The sequence below is a fragment of the Cherax quadricarinatus genome, chromosome 32 (genome assembly GCF_038502225.1).
Source record: "Cherax quadricarinatus isolate ZL_2023a chromosome 32, ASM3850222v1, whole genome shotgun sequence".
In the NCBI taxonomy this organism is placed as follows: Eukaryota; Metazoa; Arthropoda; class Malacostraca; order Decapoda; family Parastacidae; genus Cherax; species Cherax quadricarinatus.
In genome coordinates, this window is record NC_091323.1 from 26,391,584 (window position 1) to 26,407,668 (window position 16,085).

General features: G+C 41.2%; 1 protein-coding gene across 1 annotated transcript in view; it reads right to left on the reverse strand.

Moving 5' to 3' along the window:
- Positions 1-12,689, reverse strand: part of BckdhB (Branched chain keto acid dehydrogenase E1 subunit beta) — a 29,815-nt gene extending 17,126 nt beyond the window's left edge. Inside the window, exons 1-3 of the mRNA XM_070090554.1 lie at positions 12,261-12,689; positions 9,610-9,687; positions 6,102-6,304 (exon numbers count right to left, since the gene is read on the reverse strand). Coding sequence (XP_069946655.1) covers positions 6,102-6,304; positions 9,610-9,687; positions 12,261-12,390 — 411 coding nt within the window. The 5' untranslated portion in view covers positions 12,391-12,689. The remainder of the gene's footprint in view (positions 1-6,101; positions 6,305-9,609; positions 9,688-12,260) is intronic.
- Positions 12,690-16,085: the final 3,396 nt, after the last annotated feature.

Here is a 16,085-nt window from a genome sequence, read left to right on the forward strand (position 1 = left end):
GTCTTTTTTTTGTCTCATAAACACATGGGATAACAGGTACATATATCCTGCTACTTCTACTTACACTTAGGTCACACTACACATGCATGTACAAACATATACGTATATACACACCCACCTGAGGTTTTCTTCTATTTTCTTAATAGTTCATGTTCTTCTTTATTTCCTCTTAACTCCGTGGGGAAGCAGAAAAGAATTCCTCCTCCATAAGCCATGCATATCATAAGAGGTGACTAAAATGCCAGGAGCAAAGGGCTAGTAACCCCTTCTGTATACATTACTAAATATAATAAGAACTTGTGTTTTTCTTTTTGGGTCACCCTGCCTCAGTGAGATACGGCCGGTTTGTTGAAAGAAAACAGCTGAGCTCTGCCTGGCTTCCTTCCTGCATAGGAAAGCATTCATTGTGATACAGAAAAATACTACAATCAATACAGTAGGGCCCCACCTATTCGGCAGGTTGGGTTCCAGGCTACTGCCGGAAAGCAGACTTTGCCGGAAAGCAGAACTCCATTTTTTCTGTTTATAAATGCATATAAATGCCAGATAACAAGTGGGAGACGAGCGACTTGTTGAAAAAAAAAAAAAAAATATTCAGTTAGCAATAGAACTAGGCATTAAAAAGTAAAATACACACACAGTACACTCATTATTTACCTCAAAATATTTGTAGTCTTAATGTAGGGCAAAAGGTAACTAGTATTTACTCTAAGTCAGGTGTGGTAGCCCTCCTGGCCACCCCACCCACACATACTATACCACGATGCTTAAAGCTTCCTAGAGCGATAAAATGCACATACAGGACATGCATTACTTACCTTAAAATACTTGTAGTCTTAATGGTCTTAATGTAGGGTGAGAGGTGAGAAGTACAGTGGACCCCCGCATAACGATGGCATCGCATAGCGATTTTTCCGCATAACGATTACTTTTATCGCAAAATTTTTGCCCCGCATACCGATTAAAAACCCGCATACCGATTTTCGTCCGAGACGCGTCCAATGTGCCCTCAGCCAGCCTCACATGTGCCGCTCCGTCCCATTGTTTACCAGCCAGCCTCCGCGGTAACATCCAAGCATACACTCGGAATATTTCGTATTATTACAGTATTTTCGGTGCTGTTTCTGGAAAATAAGTGACCATGGGCCCCAAGAAAGCTTCTAGTGCCAACCCTACACCTCAAAGGGTAAGAATTACTATAGAGATGAAGAAAGAGATAATTGATAAGTATGAAAGTGGAGTGCGTATAGCCGACCTAGTCAAGCTGTACAAGAAACCCCAATCAACCATCGCTACTATTGTGGGCACCAGAAAGACAATCAAGGAAGCTGTTCTTGCCAAAGGTTCAACTGTGTTTTCGAAACAAAGATCGCAATTGATGGAAGATGTTGAGAGACTCTTATTGGTGTGGATAAATGAAAAACAGATAGCAGGAGATAGCGTCTCTCAAGCGATCATATGTGAAAAGGCTAGGAAGTTGCATGACGATTTAATTAAAAAAATGCCTGCAACTAGTGATGATGTGAGTGAATTTAAGGCCAGCAAAGGTTGGTTTGAGAGATTTAAGAAGCGTAGTGGCATCCATAGTGTGATAAGGCATGGTGAGGCTGCCAGTTCGGACCACAAAGCGGCTGAAAAATATGTGCAGGAATTCAAGGAGTACATAGAAACTGAAGGACTGAAACCTGAACAAGTGTTTAATTGTGATGAAACAGGCCTGTTCTGGAAGAAAATGCCAAGCAGGACCTACATTACTCAGGAGGAAAAGGCACTCCCAGGACATAAGCCTATGAAAGACAGGCTTACTTTGTTGATGTGTGCCAATGCTACTGGTGATTGCAAAGTGAAGCCTTTATTAGTGTATCACTCTGAAACTCCCAGAGCGTTCAGGCAAAAGAATGTCCTCAAGGATAATTTGTGTGTGCTGTGGAGGGCAAACAGTAAGGCATGGGTCACTAGGGAATTTTTCTATAACTGGTTACACCATGCATTTGCCCCCAATGTGAAAAATTACCTAACTGAAAAGAAATTAGAACTTAAGTGCCTCCTGGTGTTAGACAATGCCCCTGGTCATCCTACAGACGTGTCAGAGCGACTTTATGGGGACATGAGCTTCATTAAGGTGAAGTTTTTGCCTCCTAATACCACTCCTCTCCTGCAGCCCATGGACCAGCAGGTTATTTCCAACTTCAAGAAACTGTACACAAAAGCTCTGTTTGAAAGGTGCTTTGTAATGACCTCAGAAACTCAACTGACTCTAAGAGAGTTTTGGAGAGATCACTTTAATATCCTCAATTGTGTAAACCTTATAGGTAAGGCTTGGGAGGAAGTGACAAAGAGGACCTTGAACTCTGCTTGGAAGAAACTGTGGCCAGAATGTGTAGACAAAAGGGATTTTGAAGGGTTTGAGGCTAACCCTGAGAATCCTGTGCCAGTTGAGGAATCCATTGTGGCATTGGGAAAGTCCTTGGGGTTGGAGGTTAGTGGGGAGGATGTGGAAGAGTTGGTGGAGGAGGACAATGAAGAACTAACCACTGATGAGCTGCTAGATCAACTTCAACAGCAAGAGGCCACACCTGAGGAAATTGCTTCGGAGGAGGGGAGAGAGAAATTGAAGAAGTTGCCTACTTCAAAGATTAAGGAAATCTGTGCAAAGTGGCTTGAAGTGCAAACCTTCATGGATGAAAATCACCCTCACACAGCTATTGCAAGCCGTGCTGGTGATTATTACACTGACAATGTTGTGAAACACTTTAGGCAAGTCATAAAGGAACGAGAGGTACAGGCCACTATGGACAGATATCTTGTGCGAAAGAAGTCCAGTGACTCTGAAGCTGGCCCTAGTGGCATTAAAAGAAGAAGGGAAGTAACCCCAGAAAAGGACTTACATATTAATATGGTGTCTTCAAGACTAATAAGACACTCTTAGTAATTTTAATGTGTACCTGCATGCCAGCACAGTGTGTAAGTTTACTTAGGTACAGGTACACATACGTATCAGTTATAATAATAAGAACATAAGAACATAAGAACGAAGGAACACTGCAGAAGGTCTACTGGCCCATGCAAGGCAGGTCCAAGTCTCCTACCAGCTTAAGCCAATGCACCCAACCTAGTCAGGTCAGGTCACATTGACTTAAGGGAGGAACACGGCAACCGACCTGGTAGCACAAGCTATCAGGTCCAACTCACACCCACCCACATCCACTCATGTATTTATCCAACCTATTTTTAAAGCTACACAACGTTCTGGCCTCTATAACTGTACTCGGGAGTTTGTTCCACTCATCCACAACTCTATTACCAAACCAGTACTTTCCTATATCCTTCCTGAATCTGAATTTTTCCAACTTAAAACCATTGCTGCGAGTCCTGTCTAGGCTAGATATTTTCAGCACACTATTTACATCCCCTTTATTTATTCCTGTCTTCCATTTATACACCTCAATCATATCCCCCCTAATTCTACATCTTTCTAGAGAGTGCAGATTCAGGGCCCTTAGTCTATCCTCATAGGGAAGGTTTCTGATACATGGGATCAACTTTGTCATCCTCCTTTGTACATTTTCCAGAGAATTTATATCCATTCTGTAATACGGTGACCAAAACTGTGCAGCATAATCTAAATGAGGCCTAACCAAGGATGTATAAAGTTGAAGAACAACCTGAGGACTCCTATTATTTATGCTTCTTGATATGAAGCCAAGGATTCTATTAGCTTTATTGCGAACACTTATGCACTGTTGTCTTGGTTTCAGATTACTGCTAGCCAGAACTCCTAAATCTTTTTCGCAATCCGTAATATTAAGATCTACATTATTTAGTTTATATGTTGCATGGTTATTGTCCTGTCCAACATTTAGAACTTTGCATTTGTCTATATTAAACTGCATCTGCCACTTCTCCGACCACTGCATCAGTCTATTCAAATCTTCCTGGAGTGCTCGAATGTCCTCGTCAGAATGAATTCGACGGCCTATTTTGGTGTCATCGGCAAACTTGCCGATGTCGCTCTTTATGCCCTCATCTATGTCGTTTATGTAGATTGTGAACAGCAGGGGGCCCAACACTGACCCCTGTGGAACACCACTCGTGACGCTTCCCCACTCTGATTTCTCCCCATTTATGCAAACACTCTGCTGCCTATTTGTCAACCATGCCTCTATCCAGGAAAAAATTTCTCCTCCTATTCCATGTGCCTTAATTTTCCTCAATAGTCTCTGATGTGGGACCCTGTCAAAAGCCTTACTGAAGTCCATATACACAATATCATATTCATTACCATGATCTACCTCCTCAAATACCTTAGTGAAAAAAGTTAATAAATTCGTAAGGCAGGAACGCCCCTTTGTAAAACCATGCTGAGATTCGTTGATTAATTTATGCTTTTCAAGGTGGCTACGAACTGCCTCGGCAATTATTGATTCCATAAATTTTCCCACTATGGAGGTTAGGCTTATTGGTCTATAGTTCGAAGCTAAGGACCTGTCACCTGCTTTGAAAATAGGTATCACATTTGCCATTTTCCACTTATCTGGCACCATGCCAGTTTGTAGTGATATGTTGAAAAGATTAGCCAAAGGTGTGCTAAGCTCCTCTTTACATTCCTTCAGAACCCTTGCATACAGTTCATCAGGGCCTGGGGATTTGTTAGGTTTTAATTTATCTATTTGCCTAAGGATGTAGGGATGTATTCCACCTGGGCTACATACCTACACCTACCTACATAGCTACACAATATTTAATGCGGCCCAGAGCCATATTATTACCATCGACATACCATGTTCAATGAGTTTAATCGTTTCTAACAACTACCTTTAGATGCCATCATACACAAAGGGAGAAGTAATGAATAATTCATGCCGAGAATTGTAAACAAAAGTGTAATGTATTAAGGGGAGTGACGTAATGTTTTCCCTCTGCCCGGCAACCACACCTCCATAGTATATAAACATAAAATGTTTATATATTATGTAATGTGTTTCTTGTATAATTTTGAAGAAAATATAATAGATGGATTAATGAAAATGTCTATATTGACATAAAATTAGACAATTAACGTGCCCAAGAGTGATTATTATTAGTACAGTGGACCCCCGGTTAACGATATTTTTTCATTCCAGAAGTATGTTCAGGTGCCAGTACTGACCGAATTTGTTCCCATAAGGAATATTGTGAAGTAGATTAGTCCATTTCAGACCCCCAAACATACACGTACAAATGCACTTACATAATTGGTCGCACTGGGAGGTGATTGTTAAGCGGGGGTCCACTGTATTATGTAATGTTTTCCCTTCACCCGGCAACCACACCTCCATAGCATATAAACAGCATGTTTATATGCCATGTAACGTGTTTCTTATATAATTTTGAAGAAAATATCATAGATGGATTAATGAAAATGTCTATATTGACATAAAATTAGACATTTAATGTGCCCAAGAGTGATTATTATTACATAATAGAGATTATTATTATTATTATAATCAAAAAGAAGCGCTAAGCCACAAGGACTATACAGCTACATAATAGAGAGATGTGCTCATGGAGAATGTAAAGAAACCAGGTTGGCCGCGCCGTATTTGAAAGACCACTTGCTGTATAGAAAGTTTTGGTCATAATTTGAGATCGCCGTATTAGCGTAATGCCATAAGGCGAAATGCTGAAAAGCAGGGCCCTACTGTATTTATAATGAGTTGCTCAAAAATGAATATTAAATACATGTATTTACACATTTGAAAAATGTCCATTTTTTTATTAACGCTTAACAAAACTTCAAGGGTGCATGGCTACCCAACGTTATTTACATCCATCTTCTTTTATCTTGAAAAAGAGATGTTTATACCTTAAAAGTGAACAGCAGTGTTAAGAAAAATAATTTAATTTCTCTTGGTAAAATCTTTGATTCTACTAAATCAGAGTTTTCACCACAAAAAACAAGGATCCCAAAAATGTTGACAAACTTTTAAATTCCTGCACTGTATCTAAAAATCTATTAATAAATGAAATCTGAGTAGTATATAGCATTTTGTATTTTGAAGGAAAATGAATATGCAGTGGTTATTATTATTCCCAAGTTTTTAAAAATAATTTTAACTTACTTGATCAAAAGCAGGGAAAATGTAATCTGCAAACTGCAGTTCTGCAATTGCAGTGGCACCACTCACTGCAACTCCTATGGCAAACCCTGCAATTCCTTGTTCACACAGTGGAGTGTTGAATACACGATCCTTTCCATACTTGTCTTGAAGACCTATGGTGCATCGGAAAACTCCTCCAAAACCAACATCCTCCCCAAATACCACTGAAATATTTTTATATGTAACATATACTGTACTAGAGCACATACTATAATAGTGACAAAATTTTCAAAGGCAAATTAGATCAAGAATAATATAAACAGATCATACATATTGAATTAAAAAAAATTGTATTAAGCAATCCTAGACAAACTGTACACATATAGAGTCATACTACAGAGCACATATTTGCTTGAAAACTTAATAATGTAATGATTTACTCCCAAATTATAACTAACTTAATTTGGGAGCATGAACTGAATAAAATAACGGAGGAAGATTGTCTGGGTACCAGTTAAAAAATAGTACGACTGTTTAAAAATTTAAAAAAATCTTAAGTACTATATGTACTGTATACCTAGTATAGTGCTGTACACACAATTTGCTTTACAATAAGCATCAAAAATAAACAAGTTAAAAAGTACAATTTAACCAGGCTGTTACTGTTGACTGCATGCAACCCGACATACGAACCACAGCCCAGCTGGTCAGGTACTGACTTTAGGTGCCTGTCTAGCGTCTTCTTGAAGACAGCCAGGGGTCTATTGGTAATCCTCCTTACGTATGCTGGGAGGCAGTTGAACAGACTAGGGCCCCTCACACTTATTGTGTTGTCTCTTATCATGCTAGTGGCACCCCTGCTTGTCATTGGGGGATGTTGCATCGTCTGCTGAGTCTTTTGCTTTCATAGGGAGAGATTTTCAAGTGCAAGTAAGGCACTAATCCATCTAAGAGTTTCCTAGTGTATATAATCATATATCTCTCCTGCCTGATTATAGGGAGTACAGGTTGAGGAACTTCAAGCGTTCCCAGTAACTGAGGTGTTTTATCGCAGTTGTGTGTGCCGTGAAGGTTCTCTGTACATTTTCTAGGTCAGCAATTTCACCTGCCTTGAAAGGTGCTGTTAGTATGCAACAATATTCCAGCCTAGATAGAACAAGAGACTTGAAGAGTTTCATCATTGGCTTGGCATCCCTAGTTTTGAAGGTTCTCATTATGCATCCTGTCATTTTTCTAGCAGATGTGACTGATACAATGTTGTGGTCTTTGAAGGCGAGATTCTCTGACATTATCACTCCCAGGTCTTTTACATCAGTTTTTCATTCTACTGTGAGGTTGGAATTTGTTTTATACTCCAATATAGTTTTAATTTTCTCATGTTTTCCATATTGGAGTAATTGAAATTTCTCATCACTGAACTTCATGTTATTTTCTGTGGCCCATTTAAAGATTTTGTTGAATTCCGCCAGGAGTCTTGCAGTGTCTTCAATGGAGGACACTGTCATGCAAATTCAGGCATCATCTGCAAAGGAAGACACGGTGCTGTGGCTTACATCCCTGTCTATGTCAGATATGAGGATGGGGAACAGGATGGGAGCGAGTACTGTGCCTTGTGGAACAGAGCTTTTCACTGTAGCCACCTCAGACTTTACTCTGTTTACTATTACTCTGTTTTCTATTTGTTAGGAAATTATAGATACATCTACCAACTTTTCCTGTTATTCCTTTATCATGCATTTTGTGCACTATTACACCATGGTCACATTTGTCAAAGGCTTTTCCAAATTCTGTGTATACTACATCTGCCTTTTATCTTCTAGAGCATCAGGGACTTTGTCATAGCAGTCCAGTGGTTGGGACAGGCAGGAGCATCCTGCTCTAAACCCATGTTGCCATGGGTTGTGTAACTGATGAGTATCTACAGTAGATGGGTGGTGATCTTGCTTCTTAGAACCCTCTCAAAGATTTTTATGATATGGGATGTTAGCACTATCGGTCTGTAGTTCTTTGCTATTGCGTTACTGCCCCCTTCGTGGATTGAGGCTATATCTGTTGTTTTTAGCAGCTGTGTGACGACCCGTGTCCATGCTTACTCTCCATGGGAAGTTAAAAGCACATGATAGGAGCTTCTTGCAGTTTTTTATGAACATGGAGTTCCACGAGTCTGGTCCTGGGGCAGAGTGCATGGGCATGTCATTTATCGCCTTTTCGAAGTCATTTGGCGTCAGGATAATATCAGATACGTTTGAGTCTACCAAGTTCTGTGTACCTCTCATAAATTCATTTAGGTCTTCGACTCTCCCTCTGGTTAGCGGCTTGCTAAAAACCGAGTCATACTGGGACTTGAGTAGCTCACTCATTTCCTTGCTGTCATCTGTGTAGGACCCAACTCGTCTAAGTAGGGGCCCAATACTGGAAGTTGTTCTCGACTTTGATTTGGCATAAGAAAAGAAATATTTTGGGTTTCTTTCAATTTCATTTATGGCTTTTCGTTTAGTATTGTAATAATTGTTTCTTACAACTGTCAATATTAACCAGATTTAGAGTAAACCAATGAACTAATATCTGAAACAAAATTTATTAGGTTATTTTTATATTATATGTAGTAACCCTATGCAAATTTTAGGGACAACTGTATAGTGTATGATTTCAGTAAAAGCTGTGATACACCTTGGCTGGTAAGAAAAGGTATTTAGTTTCTGACATTTAAGGCAGTACTCTATTAATATCTTTTGCAGCTTACTAACAGAAAATAATCACAGCATTTAGTAATGGCTAAAAGTTATTAAAAGATTTGAACTCAATTTAATTTTGCCTGGCTGCATTAGTCCTGGGAATTTCTTTCCCAGGAAAAAAAAAAAAGTTTTTTTTTCTTTGTATCTGACCCATGTTCTGCTAATTTATCGTGCAGGGTGTTCCTCATGGTTACTCTTCAGATGACTTTGAGTGTTTTCCCCAGTCATTTCACTTTGCTGAAGATAGCTTAAGCTGAAGGATATAAGAAAGCACTAACTTGGCTAGGAAATCAATATGAGTGGAACGAATTGCCACAGTACTACTATGGGTAGCTTTAAAAATGGATTGCACAAATATATAAATAGGAATGGTTGGGTGGAAGTAGAATCAGCCAAGCATGTACCAGTAACATGCTACTATGACACAAGTGGTGGAAGTTTCAGGTTACTGTGGAGGGACTCAAATTATCAAAAGAATTACAAGTGAAGAAAACTATAATACATTATAGGTATTCATGTGCAGATACCTCACTAACATTACAAACTTCTAAAAGAATAATAATACTCATAATACCAAGAATAGAATAATTAATTATTAATTCACAATTTGTGAGAAACTTTCAAGAAAATTTTAATTCATCTTGGATGAAACATCATCTTTATATAGAGGTTTACTCTGCAAATAGTGTCTTCTTGCAAGACAAGAAAATAGACTAAAATGTAGCCTAAAGTTTCCACTCCAAATTGTGGGTTACCTTAATGGAGAATCACAAAATTCAGATTAAGAAACTGACCAGCAGTGTTGTCTGTAGCAAGGGCAGTATCCAAAGCATTGTTGATGGACTGGAACAAATTCAACCTCTGTGTTTCACCTGTTAATAAGAATGTTCACATAATATTGAAAGCAATCCTAAAAATACCTACCAATAAAGCAGGCAAACAGAACAAAAAAAAACAATATACACAGACATGATGCTGAGAGGTGTGGGAATAGAGACAATATACAGAGCAATAAAAGCTTGCTCTGTATATTGTCTCACCATACCCAAGGAAAGAAACATTAAAGTTTAAAAAGGAAATACCATACACAAATATACTTTTTACATGCATTTCAAAAATTTAGTGAAATATTGTACTTAGGAAAACTAGCAAAAATGTTTCAGAGCAGATTGAAACTTCTGACATATTGCAATTGTAAAATGTTCAAACAACAAAAATGGTCATAAAAAATTATATAACACTACTGTATATGATAAAATACAATTATTCACAGCATTATACATGAGAAATCAAGCAAACAGCAACAGACACTACTCTAATCAATCAAGTTTATTCTCTATAAGGATTACAATGCTGAGTTTACAGAATTTGGATATTGTGTGGTTTACATGTTTTAAAATACTAATTACATAGGGGGCCACTAGAACACCTAGCATGGCTAGGCATTTCGGGCAGACTTAGATTAATTCTTAACTTTAAAATATTACAAATTATGTGGTAAGTTGGTATTATGGTTAAGTGACTAAATACTAGTTTGTGAGTTTTGCAATGTGAATACTTTTGTTTTTGCACAATACATAGTTTCAGTATTGGAGTATCACAGGCCAACTTATGACTAGTCAGGATTCATTATTTTAAGATTAAGATTGATATTTCTGTGTTTATGGTCAAGTGGGTGAGTGAGTGTAAGTGTGAGCCACTAGGTGGTATTCATGTAATTAGTTGAGGGGTGTATCAGGGAGATAAGATGTTTTCTAATGGTAGTTTTGAAGGTGATGAATGTGTCTGCAGTTCTAGAGTATTCAGGGAGGGTGTTCCAGATTTTAGGGCCTTTGACATACATTGAATTTTTGTAAAGGTTTAGTCGGACATGGGGAATGTCATAGAAATGTTTGTGTCTGGTGTTATGAGACAGTTTGCTTAGGAAAAGCTTAAAAACTGTGCAAATGAAAGTATAAAAGGGCCAAAACTTACAAATGAGTGGCATTCCTAATTTTTCAGTTACAAGTTGTTTGTATAGAAAACAATAGTTGTGTTTCGCATATACATTCATACTCAGATTAAGCAGTTGTAAAACTTTAACTGATTCTTAAATCCTTTGATTTTAAGGGAATGTATTCCAAGTTTATTTAAAAAATAAAATGGTCTCAATCTCATTATGTAGAATGTGCCAAAATATAATAATGTAACTTGTTAATCAATTACTTGTTAATTCAATTACATACTGCTAAACCACTACTACCTCTGTTAAAATATAAAAACAATGTTCAATTTGTAAGTATAGTCTGCAAAAAATGCCCGGCATGATAATGGCTTTCTTTGTACTTTGCAAATCAAAATTGTAATTACACATTGTAAACTATGCAAAGAAATAAAATCCTTAATCCTTATATGCTTTCTACTAAATCTGATAAAAAGTATTTTGCTTTAATAGAATGAAACTGTTTGCCATAATTAAAAAAAAAATTAACATGGGTTATGCTTGATAAGGCATTATGAAAGTACAGTACATTATTTTTCCAAGTCAAAAATTTATTTCATAGATTATATGCACAGATATGTTACAAATTATTTTTAAGCGATCAATCCCAATGGGAATAAGTCACTGACTGACATTTTTTTTGGGTTATCCTTGATAATTTACACATACATTATTTTGTAAAACAATAAGAATGCATAGGCCTACAGCAATAACTCGCTTTACCTTTTCCTAGCATACTCCTTTTATAGTTACTGATTTTCACACAGTTGACTTACTTGGCTGTTTTTACTTTTATGCTTTAAATGAGAGGATATTACAAGGACCCCAATGGAAATAAGTCACTCTTTTCTACTTTTTTAAGGTTATCTTAGGTGATGTACACTATATATGACAACTGTACTTATGTATACCTGTGCCTAAATAAACTTACTAACCCTAAACAAATCTATTAACGTCTGAGGGGTGAGGAGCTGGAAGGTAGATGACTTGTGCTGTTGCAGCTGGACCAGGCATCAATCCCGTTAATTTATTCAGGTATTGGTACACATAAATAGTTACATAAATTATTATACTTAGCCGCATATCTACAGATTACCTAGGACAACCCAAGAAAGTCAAAGTGACTTATTTCTATTGGGGTCCTTGTACTCATTTCCCCCCCAAAATCGATTATTATTATTATAATAAAAAAGAAGCGCTAAACCACAAGGGCTATACAGCGCTGCCCCCCCCCCCCACCCCCCAAATCGAGACCGGAAGGAGGCATTCTGGAGCCATAGGTCTACTGTGGAGTCGAGTCCTGCCTCGCAGTTGCCTCTTGAATATAAAACCCTGTACAATCATGACAGCTGCAGTATAATATTCTATCTCTGATATGTGCTTAAGTAGTGTGAGTTTATCCTCGAAACTGGGTACCCAGGTGTTATTGGCACTTATTATATTATGTAGCTTTAAAAAACTTACCCATGGATTCTGGCACAGTGTCAGGAAAATAGGAGAAATGAGAAGAATATCTGCTAGTAAATACATTGCAAAGGGATGGAGCCACAGTTGGCTTCAACACTCGCTTTAATAATGGCAAAGCAAGTAACATTGCCTCGCATATCCCTTCTTCTTCTGTTGAGGTTTCAGGACCACTGACAGCATACGCCGTATCGAGCCCGGCCGTCCAGTGCTAGGAGAGGGAATATCGACCAAAGTGGAAGAATGTCTTGACTAATATCATATGTCTCTGATACGTCCTGAAGCCAGCAGGAAGGAGCAGGTACAAGCCAATATCTCCCCGTTGAGGAGGACAGGTAGAGTGAAAGTGTGCACCCCAAGTGTGCGCAAGGTCGCACGGAGAGTAGTCCGTGCAGAGTGATAACGTGGGCACCACAGCAGGAAGTGTTCCACCGTCTCAGGCTGTGAGGGACACCACTGGCAGTACGGAGAGTCCGTCATCCGAAGACGATATAGATGAGCCGCCAGTCGCGAGTGCCCGACTCGAAGGCGAGTCAGTACAACGTCCACCGAACGGTTGGGATGGCGAGCCCAAGGGCAGGGGCCATTAAAAGTTCGGACAGAGCCCAACGCCGAAGAAGAGAGGGAGTGTGCAAGGCCCTCTTGCCACTGATGACGGATTCCCTTCCAGACAGCCCTTGTGAAATCACTGTGGCCCAGGGCAAGAGGGGTAACAGTAGGAAGTGTGTGTGCGAGGGAGGCCGCCCGATCTGCCACTTCATTGCCCCAGATTCCAACATGGGCGGGAACCCACTGAAGGGAGATGCTCCAACCTGGGCTCCGCAAGAAACGCAGGAGGAGAGATTGTGTCTGACGAACGAGGACGCGCAGTGATCGTGGACGGGCAGAGCACAAAAGTGCCAGGGAAGATTGGGAATCAGAGAAGAGGACCAGTGGTTGTGAGGGAATGTGATCTAGGACAAAAGCCAGAGCCTGGTGAATGGCGAAGAGCTCCCCTGCCAGAACAGAATGAGCAGGGTCCAACCGCCACGTTTGACACAGGGAGAGATTAGCGAAGAAGGCCGCAGATGATGTGGAAGGGGGGAAGGACCGTGCCTAGTCATCCGTGTAGACGGAGAATGAAGAGCCATTTGCAACAGAGCGAAACTCTTCAAACAGAAATGTAACTAACTGAGGGGGGTTCCCTGTTCCTGTAGTGCCAATCCAGGTGGATGTATCGTGTCAGGTCCAGCCAGGGGGGTGCCGGAGAATGGAGAGGGGAGGGAGTCACCACAAGTGCAGGAAGAGTAAGGCAGGTCAGGGAACGCTGGGCCCTGGCTACAAAGGAAGGCTGAATCAAACGTGGGGGGACAGAGGCTGTCTCCCACATCTGTGAAGAGAGGCGACAGAGGTGAGTACAAGGCAGAGAGGCCATATGATGGAGTCGTAAACAGTTCCTCGATGTCCTCACCGACGAGAGAGGGACTATCCCCGACTCTGCCTCCAAGGTTGCGATAGGGGTGGAGGGGAATGGCCCCAGCATATTACGGATGGCTGAATTCTGGAGAATGTCTAAGCGATGAAGAGAGGAGGAAGAAGCCGATTCATACACCTCACTCGCATAAGTGAGCTTGCTGCGAACCATAGCTATATAGAACTTATGGAGGTCTCGATCCGCCCCCCACTTGGTGCCAGATATCCGGCGCATAAGTGCAATGCGACGTGCGCACGAGAGGTGGAGGGCCGCTATGTGTTTCTTCCATGTCAAGAATGGTGCATCTAAGGTGACTCCCAACCAACGATGAGAAGAGACCAAAGGGATTGGCGTCTGATTCAATGAGACTGATGGAAGAGTGGGGAGTCGGCGTCTAGTAAAGCATAAGAGCTTGGACTTAGTGTCACTAACCTCCAAACCCCAGGTGGTGGCCCATGTTATGCATTGCAGGGCACCCTGAAGCGTTTCCTGTGCTGTCAGTAAAGCTGGGGCACTGCACATAAGGGCCACATCATCCGCATATACCAGGGTATGCACTGAACATTAGAATGGTATAAAATACCGACAGGTTGTTAGGTAAGACACATATGCAACAGTTAGGTATCTTTATTTCGAAACGTTTCGCCTACACAGTAGGCTTCTTCAGTCGAGTACAGAAAAGTTGATAGAAGCAGAAGATGCTAGAAGACGATGTAATCAGTCCATCACCCTTAAAGTTTTGAGGTGGTCAGTCCCTCAGTCTGGAGAAGAGCATTGTTCCATGGTATGAAACAATATTGTTTCATACCAATATTGTTTTAAGGGTGATGGACTGATTACATCGTCTTCTAGCATCTTCTGCTTCTATCAACTTTTCTGTACTCGACTGAAGAAGCCTACTGTGTAGGCGAAACGTTTCGAAATAAAGATACCTAACTGTTGCATATGTGTCTTACCTAACAACAGGGTATGCACTCCCTGGATGGAAGGGAGATCCGACAATAAGACGGAGAAAAGGAGTGGGCTAAGAACAGATCCCTGGGGCACTCCCCAGTATACAGGACAGGGTGAGGACAAAGCGCCACCCACTGCTACACGAAAGGTTCTCCCTTGCAAAAAGTTGCGCATCTAGCAGAGGGGAGCTCCTGTCAGCCCCATGCGGGCTAACTTGAAAACAATCGCTGTGTGTGATGCAGAGTCAAATGCTCTGCGTAGGTCCAAAAATGCAGCTAAAAGGAACTCCCGACATTCAAATGAAGTGTGCACAAGCTGTGTAAATTGAAGCAAAGGGTCGATGGTGGATCGACCTTCTTGGAAGCCACTCTGGTTTTCAGGCAGGAGGCCATGTTCCTCAATCCACCAAGAGAGACGAGTAGCCACCAGTCGTTCCAGCACCTTACCCAAGCAGGGCAGTAGAGCAATGGGCCGGTAAGAGCTCGGTTGGGTATCATCCTTGCCTGGCTTTAGAATCGGAACCAGAAGAGTGTTTCCACATATCAGGGAAGACACCTGTATACCATCTGGTATTGAAAACCTCCAGCATAGCTTCTGTACAGGAGGGAGGTATTATTATTATTATAATCAAGGGGGAAGCGCTAAACCCAGAGGATTATACAGCGCCTGGGGGGGGGATGTGGAAGGCATTCAGGCTTAATTTGGGAAACTGGAGCACAGATCCAATTCCCTAAATCAAGAGCCCCTCACCAACATCAAGGAACCTTCCTTGAGGGGTGGAGGGAGGTAGATGTAGTATAAATGAATAGGGTAAGTTGTCCTCCCCCGGAGAAGAGCGGTAAGAAAGTTGGGAAAGTGCCCGCTGCAGTTCATGGGAGCTAAAGGGAGATGCCAGCACTTGGCAGTGAACCTCGGGTACGGCAGGTGGCAAAGGGCCCCATTTGATCATCTTAGAGGGTAGAGGAGGAGGAGGAGGAGAAAACATAGGACCGAAGAAATTTGCAAATGTCCCAGCCTTGTCCTGGGGTAAGAGTGGAGTCGCTCCTTCCCCCAGCAGGGTTAAAGTACTTACAGAACGTGATCCCAACATGGAGTGGAAGAAACCCCATGCCTGACTGGCAGAGGTACGAAAAGAAAGAGAAGAACAGAATAAAGCCCTGGATGCACGTTTCGCCTGGAGGAAGGTTCGCCGACAAAGAGCGTCTGCCCTTCGGTAAGCCAACTGCTGAGTCCGAGAGGGTTGGCGCCGCTACCGTGCCCACGCTGTCCGACGCGCCTTCACTGCTCGGAGGCACTCATCATTCCACCATGGAACCCGGGGCCGTGAACGGGAGAAGCTCCCGGAGAGACAGAATGAACGCGAGCCCACCTCAAGCATGGCCCCTTGCCGAGACGTGACAGCCTCGTTCAGCAAGGAG